This window comes from Condylura cristata, unplaced genomic scaffold, assembly GCF_000260355.1.
Source record: "Condylura cristata isolate star-nosed mole 26May11 unplaced genomic scaffold, ConCri1.0 scaffold00007, whole genome shotgun sequence".
Classification (NCBI taxonomy): Eukaryota; Metazoa; Chordata; class Mammalia; order Eulipotyphla; family Talpidae; genus Condylura; species Condylura cristata.
The window spans coordinates 43,040,984-43,065,950 of record NW_004567108.1 but is presented as its reverse complement, the minus strand read 5'-3'; the positions used below and the strand labels follow the sequence as shown (position 1 = coordinate 43,065,950).

At 38.6% G+C, this 24,967-nt stretch overlaps 1 protein-coding gene across 3 annotated transcripts in view; it reads left to right on the top strand.

Moving 5' to 3' along the window:
- The window catches only part of RGS7BP (regulator of G-protein signaling 7 binding protein), an 87,470-nt gene that overhangs the window by 54,445 nt on the left and 8,058 nt on the right, over nucleotides 1–24,967 (top strand). For all 3 annotated transcript variants that reach the window (XM_004678271.2, XM_012721912.1, XM_012721913.1), the window contains exons 4-5: nucleotides 14,479–14,626; nucleotides 18,031–18,101. In XM_004678271.2, coding sequence (XP_004678328.1) covers nucleotides 14,479–14,626; nucleotides 18,031–18,101 — 219 coding nt within the window. The remainder of the gene's footprint in view (nucleotides 1–14,478; nucleotides 14,627–18,030; nucleotides 18,102–24,967) is intronic.

Genomic DNA, 24,967 nt, shown 5'->3' with positions numbered 1-24,967 from the left:
ACCTGCTTTCTGCTCTAGCACCTAACTTTATGTGAATAAACAACTTGAAAGAATATACTTCATACGCATATTTAATGATAAACCCCCAGGTAACATTAAGTCTCCATTGAGTCTTATTCTTCTAATATGAAAGTTATGTGATACGCTAGAAAATCTGCTTCAAAACTATTCAGGGTTCTAGATTAAAATACTTACTCTAGGATTCTGTCCATGACCTTCTGAAGTGGGAAGCCCTTCAGGTTATGGTGAAATAAAACAAATAATGAGAACTGTTCTACCTTTTGAAATAAAAACAAGTCACCCTACCAATTAAATAAAAATTAAAAATTCCAAACCTTTGCCTTGCCATTCTCTATTCAACTATGTTGTATACTTTCAGCCTTATTCCCATACTGATGAAAAGCAAATGCAGACATTGTAGGTGCTTCTAATAAGCATGAGCTGTGTGATGGCTCACACGGCAGGCTTTGCCACAAATCCTTGACACAACCACGGAAATTAGACTGTGGTTCTCAGAAAGTATAGTCTTTGAACTAGCAGTATCAGCATCACTTATTAAAAATGTAAATTCTTGGCCCTAACCCCAGACCTACTGAACCAGAAACTCCTCTAAATTTACCATTTTTTTTTTGCTACTGAAAAAAACTTTTACAAAACAATTCATTAGGACTATTTTTCCAACTGAATATTCTTGTACACTTCTGATCATCTGTGATCAGCAAACCATATTTTTCTACTCTTTTGGGAGTATGTGTGTGTGTGTATGTTTATAAAATCCACTCCTGGCAAGTATATTGTGTTTCCAGACTGTATATACAACAACTTTTGTATTGTTACTTATATATAGATAGAGTTAAAGTACAATTAAAGCAATGAGGCTCTCTCACTGATGAGAAATTCCTAAAATAGTAGTAAAGAAAATGGTAATTTTTAGAGTTAAAAGCTAATTTGAAGATGGAAATAAGTGATTAGCAGTGGGCACCAAAAGAAAGTCATTAAACCCAAGAAAATAAAACAGTAGAAAGCATATGCATGATAATACACCCTTGACAAACTTCCTGGAAATTTCTGGAATGCCAAAATCACTAGCTCTTAGGAGAAGATTGGCTTCATTAAAGAAATACTTTTTAATTTTTCTAGTCCTGTGCTTGTACTATATGTCTTTCCTAGTTCTTTATTCATTCCAATATTTTTTTTCATTCCAACTAAGAGATTAACTCTAATTATTGTTTTGGATTCTTGGCTTTCTTTGTACCATTTGCGAATGTATATTTCCAGTCTCAGGATAACATAGAAAATGTCAACAAATATCACTCAGTTTTACTGGAAACAGTATTACTGGAAATAGTAGAATAACCTATGTATAGAAGTCTCCAAATAATACACATAAATAGACAAAAACTGCTGAAGATTATGATCTGAGAGGCTTAAGTTGAAAAGGATGAAAATGCATGTTAGCAACCATCAACTGCCATCAATTGCAATGGGTCAAGGAAGGAATCGGCTCACCAGCCACAGTCAAGAGAGTATTAAGCTTTGAGTTGGGAAAGTTCATTGATGTAACATGTCTTGACCAAGAAGCATACAGTGTCTGCTCACAAAAGTAGACAAAGAGGAATCATACAGCTGAGAAACCTTACCCTAGGGGTTGAGAAAAAAAAATGCAAACACCTCATCTTCAGGTCTCCGTCCTTATCTCAAGAACTGAGAAGGGGGCAGGGGAGTGACTTACTGTTCATGTGACTTACAAAGGGACTTAGTAAAAATGTGTGATTAAGGAAAAGTATGTATAGACTCTAAACAATGGAATAGAAATTGAAATATATGTGTCTACAAATTTCAGGCAAAGTTGTGGATATGGCAAGAAATCAGTCCCTTTTCCCCAGGAAATAGAGATAGAAAGAGGGCTTAGGAAGAGGGAGTGGTAGAGGGGTTATGAGGAGTAGGTAGAGATCTATAGGTCTACAGAGATATGTATGTATCTGCATCTTTATTTTTTACATCATGTCTTAGCATAAATAACCACATATCAACTGAGGAAAAAAGTCTGTTGATAAAGATTTAAGATATCAGACATTTTTGCAAGATAATACCTTCTATCCAAAACGGGATAACTCTGATGTGGCTTTGGACTAGGGAAGAGGCCTAACTTTCTAGATAAAACTAAGGCCCCTCTTTTAAGTAATCAGTGCCATAAATCTTTGTTTTTTTTTAATTCATTCATTCATTCCAAACATGTTTATTAGTAACCTATATGGCATTAGTTATCCTTGAGTTCTACTACTCTGAACTTCAAATCTAACAATTCACAGTTTGTGTGTTGTTATTAGTGCCTACACATGTCTGCTCAACGCAAGGTCTAACTTATATTACAACAGATTTACCCCCCTCCACTCTTCCATCTTAAAAGGAAAAATGAAACCAGATAGTCCTGGTCTTAAAGGAACAGTAACTTCCGATTCTAGTTTTATAACATTTGATGTTTCTTTCTGCTTAGTAGCTCTCTTTGGTATGTTTCTTTTAATGTTACATAAAAATTAGTATTTTGATGATATATAGGTTAACTTATTTCCATTCTGTCTGTGTGAGTGTCACAGATTGGCTATCCCCCCCTTCTCTACTATTTCTTTTTCGTCAAGAAAAGGAAAGGAATTGTAAGCAAGTCATTAAGTTTGTTGAGATTAGAGACTGAAGCCAAATTGTGTCACAGTTATCTGTACTTTTAATTTATGTTTGTTTTGAGTCACCTTTTTGTCTGCAGCCATTAAGTCCAGCAAGAATTGTATATTACATTTAGTTTTTCTGCGGTATTGAGTAGTTGTGAATTTATTCAGGACACAGAAGGTCACCACAGGGGTGAAGAATATGGTTTCTTTCTGGGAAAAAGTAAGCCTTAAATAATTTTAAAGCTCCCACAGTGAGCTTAAATTTAGTAATGAAGATTGTCCTCTCCCAATTAAGCAAATTGTGAGTATCCTTAGTCCTTAGCAACATCTTTAGTGGATCTTCATGCTCTTTCAATGCTTTGTGCTTTTAAAATTTTGCTGTCTCATAAGTCTGATTGGTATAATATACGTGGAAACAATTTATATTTTACAAGGACATGCTAGTGCCAAAGAAATGAAGAAAAACAGTACTAAAATTATTTTTTTCATGGCCAACAAAATGAAAGTGAATTATGCCAATGTGAAATAAAATTCACATTTAATAAAGGCTACTGGGTTATATGCCCCATAGAAGTAATTCTTAAAAATTGTGTTTATTTTAAGTAGGTGATAGATGGGTGTAATTTCATTTATTTTGTTGTTTCATATGCTAACACTTTAAGTTGATGATTGGATCATTATTTAACAAAGTTTAATTTCTATGCAGATAATGAAAAATAGTCACTCTCATTTCTTCACAGTTAGTTAGGTCAGAAAACTTTTCCCATTACCAAGTCAATGCATCACAGTGACCATTAACACCCATTTCCTGCCACCAGATGCAGTGAGATTGCAGGTTTCATTCACTCCATTGGCAGAAACTGGATCTCAGTTTCTAAAGGAATTGGATGATCCTGCTGTTTGACCATGACTTTTCCTCTGTCTCACATTCTCTCCCTGCTCTATCAGCTTAGGCAGTACCCCAATTCTGAAAAGAGAAGCAATGCCCTTCAACATAGGCCCTGCACCTCTAAGTTTGTTCTATCCATCTTTGTTTTCCTCTCTCCTTGCCCTGTCAACTATTTGCCCTTCCTGATGTTGCTCTGTCTTCCTGTCATAACTTTCAGCAAAACTGTCCCCAGGTCCTTTGAGATGAGTTCTTTCCCTGAAATGTACCACCATGATATATACAGATATGAAGATTTGCAGAGGGAATGTAATCACAAAAAGGAATGAGTAGAGAAAGCTTAAAAGGTGAAAAATCTTTATCCAAAATCTACTGGGAGCTGAGAGTTCAAGATGCTCTAACGAGAAATTAATGAGTCATTACCCAGCAAAATACAGGACAAACCCAAGACACAGAATGGAATATTCAGTGAAGATTCCCTATATTTAGCACAATATTAACAAATGTAAAGGAAGTGACCCAAGCCAATACAAGACAAACAACATAAAGACAGAAATAGACTACAGCTACAAGTGAAAACCTATTTTCCAATATAATGAGGCAATTGATACTAAAACAGAACAGTTGATTAGAAGAAGTAAAGCAGAATCAAACTTAAAATAGATTTAAAATACACTATGATTCAAATTCTGAGGGTGAACATGCATTCACTCCTTGAATACACACTCACTGAATATATATCATACTTAAGGCACTGTTCTAGGTGCTGGGAGCTTTAGCCATTAGGCCGACAGGAACCTTGTAATTGTGGAGTATGTAGCAAAGAAATATGGTTGTGGGGAGGGTAGAAAAAGGAAAGAAAGGATCAATGAATGAGAGAGGCAAATATTCTAAAATTCCCCACTACTGATAAATGTCATGCAAATCATTAAAATTAAACTGGAATTGGGTGTTTTAATAGAAAGTGGCTAGGAGGCTCCCTTAAACAGGATGGGCAAAACCCTCTGAGGAGGTAACATTTCATCTGTGACTTGAATTGCAAGAAGGAAACAACACCGTAAACACTGGTATCTAATGCAAATAACCCAAAACTACAAGCTTGTACTGTTGGAAGGATACAACTATAACCAACATCTGGGATCCAGTGGTAACCTAAAACCATCTATTACTCTTAACTCCTGTAACAAACTGTGAGGAGGACACTATAATCATCACGTATTGTCAAAGGAGATATCAGCTGGGTAAAGGAAAATTAGCAATGATCATAGTTCCTACTTACTGTATATCTTCTACTTGTGCTTTATACAAATTATCTCATTTTACCCTCAAATATTATTTCTTCCATTTTACAGATGATGATAGTGAGGCTGAAAGAGGTGATATGCCAAGGTTTAATTCTGACTAGAAAGGATTGTGATTTGTGAAATAAAATAAAATGCAGCATTCATGTACACCACAGTGAGCATGGTTTGGCCATGACTCCCAAAGGGCAAAGGTGGAATTACATAAGAGAGTTCTATACATTGTTCTACTTTAGAGGCAGGAAGGGGAGCAGTGGAAGCCTCCTAGGGGCCTCCTCAGAATGTATCTCCCATTGTCTGTCTTCCCTCTCGGCTGCTGCTCCCTCACACAGCTGCACGGAACCTCCAGGGGTGCTTTTCTGGGGTAGTGATGGGACTCTAGTGCCGTGAGGAGCAGAGGACATAGGCAGTTTGGGCAAGACAGTAGCTCTGCATCTTTTCTGAATTAGAAAACACTGATTTCCCAGTGTATGGGCAAGAATGGAGCTCTGTGAATGATATAATTATTACTTTCCACGTTATGTTTCATGGCAGTGTGAATAACTTCTTGCCATAATGCAGAAAATCCTTTGAAACTATTTTTTAATATAAGTAAACAACTAACTGAATTAATAGAACCTATTTCTATTTAAATTAAATGCTTTTGAGAAACATGAGAGAGCAAAAGTAAATTACTTAACAAACAGCCTACATTTTCCCAGTTCTTTTCACAGTGCTTAGAGTTAAAGAGCACCTACCAGTTATGAAATGCATGAGTGAGAGTAACTATTTGGATAAGACTCCGTGCACCTGAGGCAAACCAGTTTCATTTTGTTGTTCACAGTCAGTATGAAAATTGTCCCGAAAGCCTTCCTTATATATAGTGTTATAGCAGATAATGTGTCAGGAGTACAAAGGATGTAAGAAATTTAACCCCAACATCAAGGAAATGATAGTACAGTGATACATTATTAGCTCTGAAAAGATTGTTTTATTTTGATTCCTGGGGAAATTTACACAAATGGATAAAATTGGCTTTGCTGGATACTAGAGGCCAAAGTAATGACCTCAAAAGAGATGCTTTGTGTAGCAACATTTCCACTGAAATGAAACAGGCAGGAGAGCAAGAAGGAAAATGAGAGACGGAGTGGGGGACCTATGAGGAGTGGCGGAGGGAGGAGGAATAGAGGAAAATACAAATAGAGAATGGGGGTGAGAAAAAAAGCCATCAGAAGAAAACAGATCTCTAGAGTGGACTGTGATAAAAGACCCCACACTCTAAATCCAGGAAGCCCAGCTTCTGGGTCAGCGGCAGGACTTCTGAAGCTGAGGGTGTTCTGTGGACTCTTGTTGTCGCCCCATAATCAGATGTGTTTTTGTTCCTCCTAAACAGCTGACCATTTCTCAGGCACATAAGAATAACCAGCCCCTTCCAATCTGGTATGTGCTTCATGGGTGGTTTCCCTTAACTTTTCCTCAAACATGCCTATTACATTATCTATAAACAGCCTAAAAATACACAGAAATCCCTAAGGAGCTGAGGGTAAAAATTTGAACAGCCTGAGGAGAGTAGCCAACTTTTTGATGTCCTAGTTCTAAATAGTGTTGAAGCCAACCTAAGGTGATTTCAAGGTGCTCTAACAGCTTTCCTTCCCAACCTCAGCCCCTCCTTGAGCAAATATTTGTTCACTGATGCCTGAAATTGATTTTTTCAAGGGACTGCATTTTTCATTTCATAATGAGAAATGATTTTCAATGCATATCCATTCTCTTGGGTGAAATAAAACACTGACTTGAAATTACCATTTGAAAGCAGGTTGACCCCTTTCCCAGGGAGCCCATCTGATGTTAGGGCATGAACGGGTGTTCCATATGCTAAGAACAATTGGCCAAAGGAGAGAGAGAAGTAGAGTAAAGTACTCGTATTGACCACTGGCCAGGTCTATGAAGCACTTCTCTGCTGACTCCTTAGTGTAATTTAGAAGAGCATCTATAAACCAACCCTGGTAACCTGTCCAATTTCATCTCTCAGCAAAAACTCCCACTCCACTTGTTTACCCCACATCCTACCTTGCCACACTCAAGACACCTTCCTGAGCTACTTCAAGGAATCTGAACATGCATGTCCAGTTCTCTCTCAACCTAGAACACAGGGTCTACCCTATTCCACTGTACCCCTCCTCTTTCACCCTGTCTACCCCTATGCCTTCTTCAACCATAACTCCTTATAGCAGGAAGCTTTTCCTGGGCACTCCAAGGCTAGGCTGGTGCCCACCCAATATACCCAGTGCATTACTACAGCACTGATTAAGGCAAGGATTACACTGATGGGGATTTGTGCAGTTTCTTTCCTTTTGTCCTCCCTAGAGTTAGCAACTATATGTGTTTATTATTGTACCTCCAGCATTTATCACAGTTCCTAGAGCAGAGTAGATTCAATTAATAATATTGAATAAATGAATGAATTGCTTTCATTCTGCATCTGTTAATAGAAAATGTAATTGAAGGTAAAGCTTGTCCATAAGTGTGGCACTGAACACATGCAAACCCTTTCCTTCCTACTTAAATTCACTGAAATAACAAAAAAAGATATGGTGAAAAGAATAAATTCACATTAATTCTTATATTTTTCAAGGGAGATACTGCTGCATGAAATAACACTGAATCTCAAAGGAGTCAAACAATAAGATTTCATTATTACCCATGTCCTAGTTTAATGCCAGACTTGGGATGGGATGGGTAGTGGTGCCCTTTATATTCTCTTTAACTAGCCAAGGGTGAGGAGGAGGAAGAGTTTGAGGGATTGTTTGGCATATATGTAGGAGCCAAGCTGAAAGGGGCATACATCAATGCCCAGAATCTGCTCAGAAGCCATAACCCTGTCATATGTTCCCTCTTAATTATAAGAAGGAGGGAAAAAGTAGTTGCCAAACACAGAAAAGTCTTTCGCATGTCTCTGAAAAACAAGGATGGATGACCAACAAACCATAAAATGTCAGGAATTTCTCAAAGGTAGAAAGCAACTGAGATTGTACTGGTGATGATACATGAGTAGAGAAAACCAGAGCCTAGAAAAACTCAAAAAGAAATAGGCAGGAGAAAATTACTGAAGAAATGAAATCAATTCCAAAGATACTTCAAGCTTGGATTCAAATTATATGAAAGATTTCTGGAACTATTGTCAAAAAAAATTGATATTTGAAACTTCAGGAAAAGTTGGATTACCCCAAATCGAGCAATAAGAGACCTTTAGTATAACTGGGCAGCAAGCAAGAGAGGGCATAAAAAACACTGAACCTCCAGAAGGACAGCCATTGAAGAAAAAGGAAGTGAACACATGATTCAAGTATTTTTTCCAAGCCTGAATTGCTCAGTAGATGTGATTGCATAATAGTTCTAAATAGTTCTGCTCAGAACTGAGCAGGCATGAGGTCCAAAAAGTAGGCACAGAGTCTGGGTAACTTATCACTGGAGATGGAAAACACAGAAGACAAGCTTAAAATATACGTCCAGCCACACATCCTGCCCCTTCCCACAATCCCCAGAATCAGGACACTGTCATCAGAACAATATAGAGAGATCCTCAAAGACAAGTGTGAATACACATCAAGGAATGACCAGATTTTGAAGAATATCAACACCCTGAAAGGGAATTACCAGATCCAATAAACAAGCAACTACTCTATTTTTAAAGTTGAAGCAAAAATTATCTGCAATCTATGCAATCAGTACACTCAGATATATGCCATACCTATGAGATAGTAATTGTCTGCAACAGAAGGAAGCAGCCACCTATTTTTGGAAATAAAAACATTGTAAATCAAATAAAGATTCAATTAATACATCGATTGATAAATGTTGAGACAATGTTTTATGCATCTCTTGTATTTTTGTATATCTTGCAAAGTGAGGCACTATCTTGGTCATTTAGCAAATGCCTCAGTAATGAGAGATAGTATTTTCTTTCATAGTTAAGACCTGCTTGAAATTCAGTGTAATAGAACTGTCCCTTTAGGAGCAAAAGTCACATATGCTTATAAGAGACCCAGGAGCCAGAAGCTCAAGGTTCCTCTCCCATCACACAGCTTCTTGTATGTGGTGGTAGGATCTGGCCTTTTGCTAAGGGAATTAGGACTCAAGAAAAAAATACAAATGTTCATACTCTCAATTCTTTTATCCTGTGATAATAAACTGTCTTAGTCTCTGACCCAGGCATCTTTTGGCTCCTTCCAATATTTATGAAACTGTGGCAGGCTAACTTGCAGTAGACTGATCGAATTACTGTGACCCTATAAGAATGAACTGAAAGATCAAGGCCCTAACATAATCCATATGGATTATGCAAGATATTCAAGAAACACAGATGACTAATCTACAGATTGAATCTAAAATAGGAATTCTGAAAGAATAGAGAGAATAATCAAGAAAACGGAAAAATATTCTCAAACCTAAAGAAAGGGAAAAAATGTATAAGTTAAAAAGCCTGTAGCATCTCAATGAATTATTACAGAGTTTACTTAATAATTGCAAAAGAGAAAGGTTGCTTCTATACTGACACAAACTGGCAGAAACTAGTTCAGGCAAGCATTCAGTAAGATTTAACTAAAGTTGTTAATAATGGCTCAGAAACATTTGCTTTCTGATGCAAGACACTCAAAAGAATATTCTGTCTCATCTGTTACATTCTTGCAAAAAATGCTTACTTTAGGGCTCTCCCTGGTGATGCGATGAGTTAGGAGACAGTACTGCAAGCCAACCGCAGCCTCTTCAGTAAGAGCTTGATCCCAGGTCCCAGAGGTGACCCACATGGCTGGCAGACCTCTCCTGACCTGCCCACTGCTCCCTCAGCATTGTACTTCCTCCATCTACCTGTTTTGCTTCCCACTCTGTCTCTGGTGAATCCTCTCACGACCCCTGCACCTCTGGCCTGCACCCCAGTTCTGTATGCACAAATAAATAAATCTTTTTTAAAAATGTTTACTTTGAATCTAGATATGTGGAAACAATAAGACAAATATTTCAAAAACATTCTATAAAACAACCGCTGGACTATTCATTTAAAACAATGACAAAAAAGACAAAAAATAAAAGACAAGATCCTGCCCTAGATGAACGGAGAATAAAGAAACTGGCAAATAATGCAGTACATAATCCTTATTTGATGCCTCGATTAAAAAAAACAAAAACAAAACTATGCTGCTCATTATTAGAAGAGTTGGAGAAATTTGAATATAGATACTACATTAAATAAGGGTATTGTATCAAACTGTATTATATAAAATCATATTTATTAATGTTAATTTTTTTATGTGATCATTGTTTTCTGGCTATGTAAGAAATATCTTTTTTTAGGAAGTAAACATTCTAAGTATTCTGTGTAAACTGTCATTAGGGTATCTAATTTATTTTTAGATATTTAATCAAAACTATAAATACATATGAAATATATGCACTTATGTATATATGCTTATATATGTATTTCTATATGTGTGATATACACACACATAGAGACTAAGAGATTAAAAGAAACTATGATTAAATATTACCTTTTGGTGAAAGTAGGATATTTGTATATCCATTGATTATTCTTTCAAGTTGGCTTTCAGTTTGCAAATTTTCAAATTAATAAATTGGGAAAATAGATTGGCAATGTCAGTCAAATGCCAAAAAAAAAACCTAGACATATTTAGGAGCCAATTCATAACTTGGATTTAAGATATCCTTAAAATTTTTCCAAAAACTACAAGTAGAGTACCCACAAAGCTTTCCTGGATATAGAAAGAAGACAAAAGAAAATATTACCCAACTTCTGAGAGAAACTTAGTTTGCACATAGTTAACTAGAAGCTAAGAGTGAGCAGAGAGGGAGAGAGAGAGAGAGAAGTATTTTCAGTTATATAAAGGCTTGCAAAGAAATCAGAAGCCATAAAAATACAGCATTAGGGATACGTAAATTTACAAAAAAAAAAAGCCACATTTGAATGTATGCTATTAAAAATGTATCTAGTAGATGGTTTTCTAGGACAAGTGAATTATCAAAATTAACCCAAGAAGAGCAAAAACTTCAAATAAACCATTAAACCTAGACAATACTGAAAAGTAATCAGTGACTCATCCCTAATTAAAGTTCCAAATCCCAGATGGTAGTAATTTATAGTTCCACTTGCAGTGGATTCGAACATTTAAACATTTTTTAAAAAGAATAATGAAGGAGAACTTTCACTACCATACTAAAACCGTAGTAATTAAAATCTTATGGAATTAGCATAGGGGTAAGCAAATAAATAAATAAATATGAAATAGTTTAGCATGTCCAGAAATAGAGCCACATATCTATTGGAATTTAATATATCAGACAAAGCAGTAAAGTCAATAGTAAAGTCATTAAATGGTAGGGCAGTTGACACTTCATTTGTGCTAATAATACTCTAGATCCTTCATGACACTGTACATAAAAATACAGATGTGTTAAAGAACTGAACATGTTAAAAATAGGTAAGTATTAAAAGAAAATATAAACAAGACAAAGCCAAAAGACATAAAGAAAAGACAAACAAGAAATATAAGAGATTAAGAGATATAAGCAGTGTATAATGGACTCATGATCTATATTATATTTATTATATAGAAAGAATACTTACAAATGAATAAGAAAATCCTATTGTTTAAACAGGTAAATGATTCAAATAGAAAATATAAAGAAGAAATATAGGTGGCCAATTAACATAAAAATCAATTTATCTAGTAGTAATAAAGGAATTGAAAAATGAAAATGCAATGTGAGATTCTATACTATCAGATTGCCAAAAATTAAATATTGATAATATGAAGTCCTGGCAACAGTATGGAGAAACAGTTCCCTCATTCCTATTTTAGAAGTGAAGTATAAATTACTATAGCCCTTTTAGAGGCCAATTCAGCAACAAGTATTAAAATACAAAATGTGATACTATGCAATTTTTCTGGGTCTTTGGGTTCTAGGGATCTATCCTGTATAAATCTTGACACAGTGTAGAAATAGAGAACAACTGCAGTCTTAATTCCTTGCTATGGAATATTACCCACTCATTGTAAAGCATGCATGTGCACTCACATGGGAAGTATTGGAAGTATTTCAAACTATCTAGTTACAGCAAAGTAATTTATATAGCATCTGTAGCATATGGAATTAATTTTCTAATATTACTTATCTACTGAATTCCTACTATGTGTTATGTTTGGTCCTTGATACTGGACTTAATAGGGAGCTAAATGATGCAGATAAAGTTCCTTGTCACCCAGAATTCACATGTCTAGTTTGGAGATGGTAGATGAGGAAAGGATGGGAGGGTAAACTGTAAACCAGTTATAAATAGATAAGCAGATCATTTCTGGTAGTGGTACATTATATAAATACAATGAACAGATAATGATAGTAGCAAGAAGGAGCCCATGCTAAAGTCAGAACTATCAAGAAAACCCTTTCACTTTATATTGAGTTCTTCTGTCTTTTAAGGTATTTCAGTCAGAGAAGATAAAATATCATGCAAATTTTACAGAGATTTTGAAAGAAGACACGAAAGACAGAAGACACGAAACTGCAAGTCCCACATCCAAGATTTTAGTCTTATTCATTCACATTAGTGGAATTAGATCTAGAGGACACTGAAAAATGAGGAAAGGGAGGGTATGATGTGACATTAAATATCCATAGGAATATTTCAGGAATATATGAGTAGTTACTTTACTTTGAAAACATTACCCGATATCTGTTTTATTTAAGTAATATACAGAATTGTTATATTGTTCCAGTTATGCCTTTCTGTGTAAAAGGTGTGAGTACATACAGATATATGTGTGTGTGTGTGTGATGTATACACCTATATACACCCATATAAATACGCTCTGTACACACACACACACACATATACATATATGAGGGAGGTGAAGAGAAGACTCCAAGAGGAAAATCACACCACTGTGTCCTCCCCTATATCTGTTGGAATGAAAGGTCTGGCTCTACAACCCTGACCACAGGACAGAGGCCACTGTATCCCCAAAGCCAGGCAAAGCCCATATAGCAGAGTCAATTTGCATGTGAATCTTCTCCCATTCTCCTTGCTGCCCAAAGCATCCTTGGTCCTCCAAGGCATTTCAGTCCCACAGGAGTATAATAGGAACCGTGTGTGCTTTCAGAAAGTCCTTCCCTCATATGTTTGAAAAGCCTATGGGTGTCTGTGGGGAGCCCCCACTTTTGCCCCTCTCCGATCTCACCCTCCTTTGTTTTCAGTCAAATCCCAGGGCTGACTCTACCCAGAGTGGGTGGCAAATGTTCATCTGTCTCACTCTACAGCGGATGCTATGCAATGCTTTCAAGAGGACCATGCCCTCTGATATGATAATAAGCCAAATTTTCTGTCTAACAAATTTCCACCAAATAGTTTGCCATCAAATCGGAAAAGCAATTCTGTCACCCAGGATCCATGGACATAAAGTACACACAAAAGGATCAAAAATTTTCATCATTAAAATTGTATTTGTGTTTTGACTGAATATTCAGAAGTCCCTTTCTACTCTAAGCTGATGAAAGCTGCACAGTTAATTACCTTTGAATTAATTGTTTTCTCTTTCTCCTTGTGTTTCTGGAATTACAGAGACACGATTTTTGCTAGTTCTGTCCAGATCAGGAATCCAAGGGGGATGTCTTCCTGTTAGGTTTTCTCATGAGCATTCACTCTTCACATGTGTGTTTGTTTTTTTCTGTTTTTAATGGCAAAAATAGTCACAGTACAATTACGGAATCTGAACTAAGAAGTATCCTGATATAGCTGCTAATCCAGAAGTGTTCATCAATATGGGCTATAACAATTTCTTAACTAGTCTAGTTATTATAATACAAATGAGATGAAAAAGTAAAAGAAAGACTAGAGCTACCCTTTTTTCAGATTACTATTATACAACAGTTTTGTAATTATTTATATAATTGCTAATTTTCTATCTCCAGTACTTTAAGAGACAGACTGTCATGCTTCCGTTTCTATATCTCTAACATCAAGCTTAACTGACAACTCAAGAAATATTTCCAAGTGAACAAATGGATAGATTTAGTGAATAGCTAACCGACAAAGCTAGGTTTAAAAACCCAGTTCTTCGGTCATAAGCAATTCCCATGCCCCCAGGATTCTCCCTTTAGAGACACAGATGTTCCAAGCAGAATAAAAAACATGAGCAGTGGCTGTCTGGACTGGACTATAACTCCCATTTCATTTCATACAAATTTAGGGCTAACTCAATTTGGAGATTTGTTTCCAGAGAGAATCAACTTATTCACTTGAAATCAGTCCTTGCATCTGAGAACCAAAAAGCATCATGGTTTCACACCCCAGAGCTAACCTGATCTCACTCACTAAGAACTGGCTACAAAGCACCAATATGCCAGCAAAAGAGGGCACCTTACTTTTATCTTGACTTTTCAGGTTGCACTGACCTCACGCCACCTTTCACAAAAGGTAAAACCTTTTGTGAAAACATGCCCCCTCACACACACACAATGTTAGCATTTGTGATGGAGCATTTGACTCAAAGCATCCTCAGCTTTTGCAGTCTGGGATACAGAATTTGCATTGATGATTTCTTATCCCCTCTTACTCACCCTGTCACTCCCTCAGGAAAGGAACCTGTCGGGGGAACCAAGAGTTTGGATTGCAAAATTGAGGAGAGTGCTGAAACGCCTGCTCTAGAGGACTCCTCATCATCCCCTGTAGATATTCAGCAACAAGCCCGGCAGGTTTCCACAGACATTGAGAACACTGAAAGGTAAGTGGGAAGCTCCCTTAAATAGAATGCCAGTCCTCCTCCAGTTAATACTGTTAGGGGCTACAGAAAGTGGAGATTTTTCTCCTTCAGACTCAGAAACTGCTCTCATAAAACTGAGAGGAGGGAAGGAGTGCAAACTGCAGTGAACAGTAGGCGAACCTCTAGCAGACACAGGCTCCAGCCTCTGCTTAGCTGACTCCGTCAGGCTGTGTCACCATGGAAATGGAGACTGTGCTTCCTTGGGAAGGGAGAGTTGGATCTATGTATCATCACAGTTCACCCAATAGACTACATCCCAAAATATTCATTTGTTTATGGAGATGAATTCAGAATCTTGGAAAGATGCCTTCCTTGGAGTCCCGGATTTCAGGGGTATGGAAAGTTCTGTGGAGAGGAGGGTCAGGGGCCCAGCAGTCTGTTCAAGGCAGTAGTAGGAGGGAGCCCTTCCCTATTCCAGAATGTAGCTGGTGGCCCTGTAGTGGTTAAGATGAGTTAATGCACTTATCTTAACCAGCAGTAGCTTACTGCTAGAAAGGAAATTTCTGTCTTGGGAAAAAAGAGATATTCTATGGGGATTTGATTTCATTTGGGAAAAGGGAATGATAATAATATAATAATAAGTGCCAGGCCTTCTCTAGATGCTAAAAATGCCATTTTGTGAGGCAGAAGGACAAGGCCCTTTTTTGTCAACTTTTAGACAGATATCCTGTCTTTTGTGACTAATGTCCCCTGAGCCTGGCACGAAGCAGCTGAATGAAAACTGGGCATTTCCATCGAGTGCTCTGTGTGTGCTGGGTTGAGTCATTGACAAGATAATGAGCATTTTATGTTTTTATTTTTAGAAATGTAACACACAATCGCATTTATAGCCATTGTGGTTCTACTGTCAGATTGTAATATAATTCTAAAGCTAATTACTGAATTTCTGTGTTTATAGAAAATTGAAGCATGTGGTAATTATGTGCTATTAATAAAACTTGGATTTTGTATAAGCTTGATAATCCAACAATTCAAACAATAAAGCTGTTTGGCAGAGTTTGATAGAACTATAGGCAAATGATGAGGGATTGATTTACTTAACTTATAAGGTAGAAAATACTCTGCTCTATTCCCAGGAAGAAATAATCTGCCAGTGTGCTAATGGTCAGGGAATCATCCATCAGCCTAGCCATTTTCCTTTTGAGAAACCTCCTACAACAGCTATAACCACGCTCTGTAAACTGATAGATAAGTAAGCTATGGGTGAAATAAGAATGCAAGAGCATAGCCCACAAGGCTGATAAATGTTTTGTTTCTGCCTGCAAAAGCAGATTCCAGTCAGGAGAAGTATAGCCTCATGAAGGAAGCAGGCACACCTGGCCTGGGTGGACAGCTTCCCCAGCTCTCCCTGTCTCTCTGTCCCAAGGCTGGGTATCAACCTGTTTGACACACTATAATTACCAGGTCTGGGCCCTCCCTGGTGGCACAGTGGGTTAACGCAAAGCACTGAGAAGCTAAAGCCACTTCAGCATGAGGTGACCCACATGGCGCGGCAGACCTCTCCTGACCCGCCCGCTGCTCCCCTTAGCAGTGTATTTCATCAGTCGGCCTGCTCTACTCCCCACTCTGTCTCTGATGAATCCTCTCACAACCCCTGCACCTCTGGCCTGTACACCAATTCTGGATGCATAAATAAATAAATCTTTTTAAAGAAAATCACCAGGTCCCACAAAACTGAAGCATATAGAAAGGAGGGGGAGGGGCAAAACAGGGATAGTATAAGCACAAGGGAATGTGGCGATAGGGTGCTGAGAGGACTATGGAGACTACACAATGTAGGAAAAAGAAAATAATTATTAATAAAAAGAAATCACCATGGTCCCACTATAAAACAAAATCAGGCTCTCCTGGGGTAGAACTTAGTGGCCTGGGACTCCTGTGCAAAAGCCAAGACTGAGAATTGTTGCTTCTCAGGAAGCCCTGTCTGGCCAACACATCTCACATTCTTAGCCTGTTCCCAGCTTATGCCTGCCTCCCTCCTACCCACCCTGTGTGCTCTGGGAAATTCTACATAAAAACAGAATGTTCCCTTGGTTGGCTCAAGGCGTCAGTCCTCCTTTCTCCCCTCCCCCACACTCACCTTCTCTCTCCAGAAATGCTCTTTGCAGGAGAATATCACATATAGCTCCTGACACCTGTGGCGAAGAATTCTGATTGAATTTACAGGTGATTTTTAGAGCTCGGCAAGACTACTTCCCCCTCCTTTTCCAATCAGCAATTCCTGAGGTAGTTTCTTGTCACATATTGCCCAATACTTGAGAAGGAGATCCCATCCGGTTTCCACCTCCCCAAAGATAGGGGTCTTCAAACTAAAAACACAGCATAACAGCTGTGTTTTTCATGACATAGACTGTAGAGTTTCATAGGTAAGATTAAATGGTAACTCTTTCCTACAGTAGTAGGAGAAAAAGAAGTTGTTTCCTCAACTTTAGAAATATGTTCTCAAAAACCCTTAAATTCCAGGGCCTGCTGTTGTTCATGTATTCTAGAGTTAAATAGAGGGTGTATCTGAGTTTTGCTCTTTTTAATGTCCTGGCGTGATGACTCAATGGACAACCACTCTAACACGTGAGAAACCACTAGCACTCTGACCCTCTACCCTGACTAGATACTCGAAATGACTCCCTACTCTGTACTTCTATGATTTATGATCCTACATACCTTGAGATGAGGGGGATGTTGAAAGCATGAAGTGGCACATCTATAGCCCCCTGTCCATAGGAAGGCTCACTGTCCCCAGTGGTGCCGTGTTCTCTCTCTGTCATCCGTTGTGAGGAGCTCTTCTCTGAAGATTTTCAAATTTGACCTACTCTCCCCTCCCCAGCCACTCTAAATCAATTCAGATTTAATTCTTGTTAATAGTTTTCACATGTGTTGCACCAACTTGCAATCACATTGAAGACCGGCTTTAATCCAAGCAGATGACCATGAGGGAACTTACACAACCACAATAGCCACCTGACTTGAAAACCTTAAGGGCACATCAGCCAGCTATGCCCAGGGCACACTCACTGTTTGAGTTCTGTGCCCTTTACCTCCCCTTGGGAATCTGAAATACTGTCCTCATTACCAGCGTCTCTCCTCTGATCTCAGCCAGGTCCCACTGGAGGAAGAGGTAAGAGCACCTGCAACAGAAGACCCTGTGGGAATGCTTGCCAGGGTAGTTCTCCTTCCTTCCAGAGCCAGCCCATCTCAGATTTTTCTGTTATAAAAAAGCAAAATAAACTCAATGTTTGCCTATTGGAAACTAGAGCTGGTACAATTAGGTACAGATTCTCGTCCTTCAGTTGTCTCATAGAACAGACTGTTGAGATTGCATTTCAAAATAGTACAGCTGATTATTTTTCTTTTTTTCAATTTTACAGAGATATGCGAGAAATGAAAAACCTTTTAAGCAAACTCAGGGAAACTATGCCTTTACCGCTGAAAAATCAAGGTGAGTCTTATTACTTCTCTTTGAGGCAAAGGATGTTCTTTAACACAGTAACCTTGAAACTTGTTTTTTGAGAAAGTAAAGCCACTTTATTATAAAAAAAAAATCAAAAAATCAAAGGTGTGGGGCATTTGTCTTTCCTCCAGAAGGAATAGTAATGAGAATGAAGTACTCAGTGACCATAGTTTTGCTGAGTAATGGAGTACTCAATGACCAGAGATTCACTCTGACCTCAAAAAAGATGCCTCCTCCACTGTCCTCAGTCAGGAGCATTTGTTCTTTGCCCACTTTGAGAAAAGCACCATCCCAAGTGTGGCAGACACAAGAACTGAAAACTGGCCCTTACCTTTAAAGACTTTACAGTCTAGTTAAAAGAACTCAAAGACACTAACAAAGGGAGAACCCTGCCATCCAGCTGTGCTATCTAAATGAATAGTAACATCCATAGAACTTACATATGCCACCCAGCCCTGATGTGTGTTGGGGAGAATCCCCAATACCAAGCAATTCTTGAATCCTAAATTTTTTTTTAAATAATATGTTTATTTTTACATCATTTTGTGCATTTTTCCATCTCAGTTGTAATCCCCGTGGGCTTCCCATCACCAAATCACCTGTGTACCATCATCATAGTCAGTGCACTACCCGCCACCCCCATTTTTTATCCCATTCCTCACTCCACCCCCATAAAATATCTCTGGTATATAGTTGCTCATTATTATTATTATTTTCTCCCCTCGTCCTTTATACCCCTGCTGTGAATGAAACTATCCGGTATTTTTCCTTTTCTTTCTGGCTTATTTCACTAAGCATGATCCCTCCCAGCTCCATCCATGTTGCTGCAAAAGGCATGTGTTTATTTTTTTGGTTGCTGAGTAATATTCCATTGCATATATGTACCACATTTTTTTAATCCAGTCATCTACTTTTGGGCATTTGGGTTTTTCCATGTCTTTCCAATTGTAAGTAAAGTGGCAATAAACATGGGGTGCAGATGTTGAATTCTATAATTTAACTGAATTCTGACAATTCCTGGAGATAACATCAGATGCCTCAAATTAAGGGCTCGGTCATACAAGACTCATCAGATGCCAACCAATTTTCCAGGTTGTCACCTGTACTTCTGACCAGCCACCTGTAGACTGAAGTTCCAAAGGCTACCACCCATGGGTTGGTTAATTTGCAAGACCAGCTCAAAGAAACTCAGAGAGACATTTCATTGCTAGACTATGAGTTTGTTACAAAAGGATATAACTCAGTAACATCAGATGGATGAGAAAGGGGGGCTTCCATCTCCTGCTAAGTGTGCCAGTCTCCCCAGATCTCCTGACCCTTGCCCTTGAGTTTTCTTGGAGGGTCACTGCATGACAGATGAAATCACTGGCTATTGGTGATGGAACTCAATATTCAGCCCCTCCTCCCTGGAGGTTGGGGGCGGGATTGAAAGTTCCAACCCTCTAACTCTGTTGGTTCCCATGGCAACCAGCCTCCAACCTCAGGTATTTTCCTGAAGTCACCTCATTAACATAACAAAGGACACCTTTTTCTTGCTCAGAACATGGGAAATTTCAAGGGTTTTTAGTAGCTTTGAGTCTGGAACAGATAGACAGACATACTTATTATAAGTCACAACTCCACAGCCACTGTTCTAAATGTTATATATATATATATGTACATATATATATATATACATATATATAAATATATGTGTGTGTGTATAAATATATAAGCTATATTAACTTAATAATTCTACTAGATCCTTGAGGGAAATGTTTTTTATATTAAATTAAATTAATGTAATTTAATAAGTATTTAACATTCTGTTATCTACATGAAAGGTAGGTGCTGAGAGGTGAACTAACTGGGCGAAGGTCACAAAGACTATAAGTAAAAAATGAGATGTGTCCCAGGCCGTCTGCCTCCAGTGCTATCCTAAGGTAGTGTGTGACCCATGAAGAAAGGAAAAGGGCTTAATCTTTCTTAGTCAGAAAGAAAATTGGGTGTGAGAAAGGCCTCTATATGCTTTTGTTAGCTATTATATCTTCCATAACTAGTATAATGCCTGAAACATAGCTCTGATAATGTCCAAAACAAACAAATGTTTGTTAAATATGCACCCAACTATGTAGCTCCAGGGTCTGAATGTCCTGTGCAAAGGACAAATAACGACCTTCATTTTGCATGCACACCAGGATAACTTTGACCATCAACTTTAGAGAATGCTACACAGAGAAGGGGAAAAGCTTTGGTTTTTCATTCTAGAATTTATTCACATTTCCTTTTTATTTGATTTTTTCTTTTTATGGACCTTGTTCATGTTTAGACGATTTAGGAATTCCCCTTCATGTGTAGTCACTGCAGGGAAAGTGTTTTTAGAGGTAACAAACTCCTCTTGTTCCCATTGAGCAAAGCCTAGGTGGGAGGACAGGGTGCAGCTTGCTTCTGAGCAAGGAGCAAGAGGACCTGGCAGCAGAACTGAAGAGCCAGCCTCTTGGCTCAAGATACAGTGTGGCAGAAGGTGAAGAGGTGGAAGTGAGAAAACCAGACCAACAAGCTGGTCTGAAGTGCTCCTCAGCTTCTTAATACTGTGCGGTCAGTGCTCCCAAAAGGGGAGCAGGTAAATTTTTGACAGTAGGCCTGCAGTAGGCCTCATGTCACGTTGGTCTGGAGCGACAGGTCAGTCAAGGCCCTAAGAGTCCATTTCAATTACTCATGAATGTAGATTGTTTTACTTTGTATTCAAAGCAGTGAGGACCCAGAAGGCTTGGAGGAGCTGATGCGGCTTCACTCATCCCTGATTAAAGAAGAGACAAATACATCCTAACTGATAAGACAATCACTGTTCTCCTTTTTATTAACCTGGAAGAATGTGGTGATGGGGGGGTCTCACACAGTTCTAGGCTTATCAGTAAACACATTCTTTTAATCCAGAAATCACTAGTACTCTGGGGTAAGGATGAGGTCACCGGGCCCTTTTTGTCAATCATGTACAGCCTCCCCCGCCGCCCTGTCTTTACACCCCGGTGCTAAAATGCAGATGAATAGTTCTGGTCTGCTCCAGGGTTTACAACCATATACATTTTCCAATGTGTGTTAGTTCATTGATTGTTTTTCCTTTGTTAACTCATCTGATGCTGTCTTGATTACTCCTCCGGTCCAAGAACTGGGGGCAAGGGGTGATTTCTTTTGTGTCCCAGAAATATGCTTACTCCCATCAGCAGCATGTGGGCCTCTTGCTGTAACTTACATAACATGCAAGCTACCCAGCAGATGACAGCTCTGGGTTCTCAGTCTGCATTTCATATACACCTTTCACCTATATTTGAAATCAAACCACCAGAAATAGTCCCTCTACATTTAGTAAAAATCATCCAGCAGCGTTTGAATCATGCACTAACAAAACACACACACACACACACACACTCACAATTAGAACTTTTCATTCTATTAGGGCATTTTTATAATCGTAAAAAGTCTAATATAAACATGCTGTGTAACTTTATATTACTTTTATAAAACAGAAAACATAATGCAAATGTTAAATACATTTTTAAAATATTAACATGTAACTTGAGATTGATACTATGAGTGAAACTTGCATGTAAAGAGAGCAGTCCTTCAAATACATGACACCCCAGGACTTGAACCCTGAATCCATTTGAGGAAAGAAAAAGGAAAGAGCCAAGAGATTCACCAACTCCTTATGAGGGCAATATGCCATAGGGTTTTTAAATAATTTTTAGTAAAACTGAAGTGAAGACTTATGGGAGATTCAGGTTCCTTCATTTGAGGGAGAAAGGAGAACCCTCATCGTAAAGACTTGTGTGTGTTTTCTACCTGCTGGATAGGCACTCACAGCTTAATGTCACTCTGAGCTGACCTGTGGAGGAGGAGGGGGGTTGTTTAAGTCTGGCTTGGAGGATCTGGGAAGGCCTGAGAGTAGGTTCCGTGGGGTGTCTCTGGGGCATTTTTAGCAGATGCAGATGGCGTCATTTTAATGAACAAAGTCAGCAGGATGCATTTGAATGCCTGCATACTGGGGCTTCTCCATGACCTGACTTTAATTCCTCAGTGGGGTGATTTGTTTATACAGACCTAGGCTAAGATAGGCAAAAATGGTGTGGGGTGAAATGTAGAAAAAACTATTCCAGTTCTTTCCTGTAGGACCTGAATGTCAAAACATAGTTCCAACTGGATGAAAATCATTATAGGAAGCCATCTGTTTTCCTTCTGGCTTCTTATTTTCTTTCTCCTTTTATTCCATCTACATGTATGTCTGAAGGAGCAAGAAAAGAAGGGAAAGCTACTGCTCTGAGTTGCTTTTTTTCCCTTCTTCAAACCCTTACCATAGAAAATCCTGCCAGACATGTGTTAGAAGAGCCTGTACCAGAGAAGTGCAGATTCCCCTGCTCTCCAGGCTCCAGCCTGGACCTCAACCCAGAAAATGATTGGTGTTTATTTCTGCATTTAAAGATTTAATCATAACTCCCCCTCTAACCAACACAGTCAAAACTTGATGCAACAACAGTTTGTTTGAAATGTATTTTTTAGTAGCAAATAAAGGATAGTGGCCAAGAACAAGAATTTTAATGGTTAGTGATTATGCCTTCATTTTAGACAGATCCTTTTCCTTCCTAGCCTTCCAGTTTAAGACTGGAGACAAACGGGAAGAAGAGTGTACGCCCTTGTTCTTGCAGCTCACATGGCCTCCTGACAGCGTCCAGGTCTCTTGGCTCACAGCCCTCTGTTCTTTCCACTCAGTGCCTCCTGTCCTACATTCTGGGTCACTGGCAGTGCTGTGGGGAGCTTCATTAATTATGATAGTCTTGCTGTGTCAAATGGATTACAAATGGTACCACCTGTGGCGAGCCCACAAGGTTACAGACAAAGGCTAAAAGGAGATTGGAAAGTGAAGGACAAGCATCTTCCGAATAGTACTGTTAATCAAAGAAAACAACTTGGCAGAAATAAATGAAGCCTGAAAGACAGTTTTACCTTTTCAAAATTCCTGACTTCACGAAGGGTGTGGGATGTATGGGTATGTTCACTCTTGCCTACACTTCGGTGTTGTCACCTAAGCTGTGCCACATTCTGGTCAGGCCTTAAGAATACATCCACCCCTAGACACTAGATCTGGCAGAACAGAACTGAGTGAGCATCACCTGGGATGCTTTTACAAGTGCTATGTGCCTCCCCTGATAGACGGTGGTAGAGCTTTTATGGGTTGGGCCTGTAAATTCTGGAAACAACTATCATATGAGACACATATGCACACTATTTGAAAGACAAAGAAAGTAGTGTTTAAAATGTAAAAATATCATAATGTCAATAGTTACATTCAGGTTGCTACAGGGCATATTGGATTCTCATGAAGTCAGCTTTGAGTTGTAAAAAGGAGGAGGGAATAATGAGAATTGTCTTTTAGAAAATAAGAGATGTCTTAGGATGTTTTAGTTAGACAAAGAAAGAGATGGGAAGCCTAGGCAACTTACTGTTGGCTGAATTTCCTACTCTCCCTTTTCTTTCCTTTTCTCCTGTGCTTTCCTTCCTTCCCTTCCCTTTCTCAGTTTTTATTTTCACACCCTAGGTTATGGCTCTGAGATCACATCCTTTAGGGAAAAGATGCCATGAAAGTCTTAATAAACCAACATTTGTAAAAAGAAAAATATCAAGATTTCCCAACAAGTTCAGAGGAATTAGCCCAGAAGACACAGAACAAAAAAGGAAATATTCCATTTTGCTCACATTCTTTGACCTGTCACTTCAGAGGCAGTATTTCAATCAATGTGGAAAGACTTCTTTCCTTGGAGATGAAGTCCCTTCAAGCCATTCCAGGCATACTTACTGCTCAGTGATGTTAGCTTTTACTGAAAGTGTCAGCTTCCTATGGCTTACTCCTATGGCTTGCTCCAAATGCTTACTGAGAATTGTTGCACTTTTGTGTCACTTCAGCCCTAGGTACTGATCTGACAAGCTCTGGGCCAGACAGAGGTGTCATAAATGCTCAACAAAGATGCCTCAAACCAGCAGTCATTCTTCATGGGTGGCCTGTTCCTTGCTTAACATGTGAACACTTTCTCACCAAACCCAACACTTCTATTTGAGTTTGTGTGTACAATATTTACAAGTGGTTACATGTATGACAAGAAAACTGGGTGAGGAGAATTTCTATAGCATAAAAAATTTTGATTCACTATGATGAATGAACATATAAAAGGGCCAGTTTTAATATAACTTTTATAAAATCTGTACATGATACCTGTGTACTTACTATAGGGAAGACGAAGAATCAACCCAAATGCCCAAAAATAAATGACTGGATTAAAAAGATGTGCATATACACAGTTGAGTATTACTCAGCAATCAAAAAAGATAAACTCATGCCTTTTGCAGCAACATGGAGCTAGAAGGGATCATGCTTAGTGAAATAAGCCAGAAAGAAAAGGAAAAATACCAGATGGTTTCACTTATAGCAGGAGGGTAAGGGATTGGGGGTGGGGAGGAAGGAGAAAGAGACAAACAAATGTAATACAGTAAAAAATGAAAACAATGAACAACTATAAGCCAGAGACATTTTATGGGGGTGCAGTGGGGGATGGGATCAGAACTGGGATGAGAAGAGTGCACTGGGCTTTGGTGATGGCACACGGTTGAACTGGTGGTGGGAAGCCCATGGGAATTACAACTGAGTTGGAAAAATGCAAAAAATTAAGAATGAGGTATAAAAAAAATAAAAAATAAAAAATCCATGAAAAAATAACAATACCACGCCCTCCCTGGTGGCGCAGCTGGTTAAAGCACAGCACTAAGAAGCTAAAGCCACTTCCGCATGAGTTCGATTCCTGCCTGCCCTGGAGGTGACCCAAATG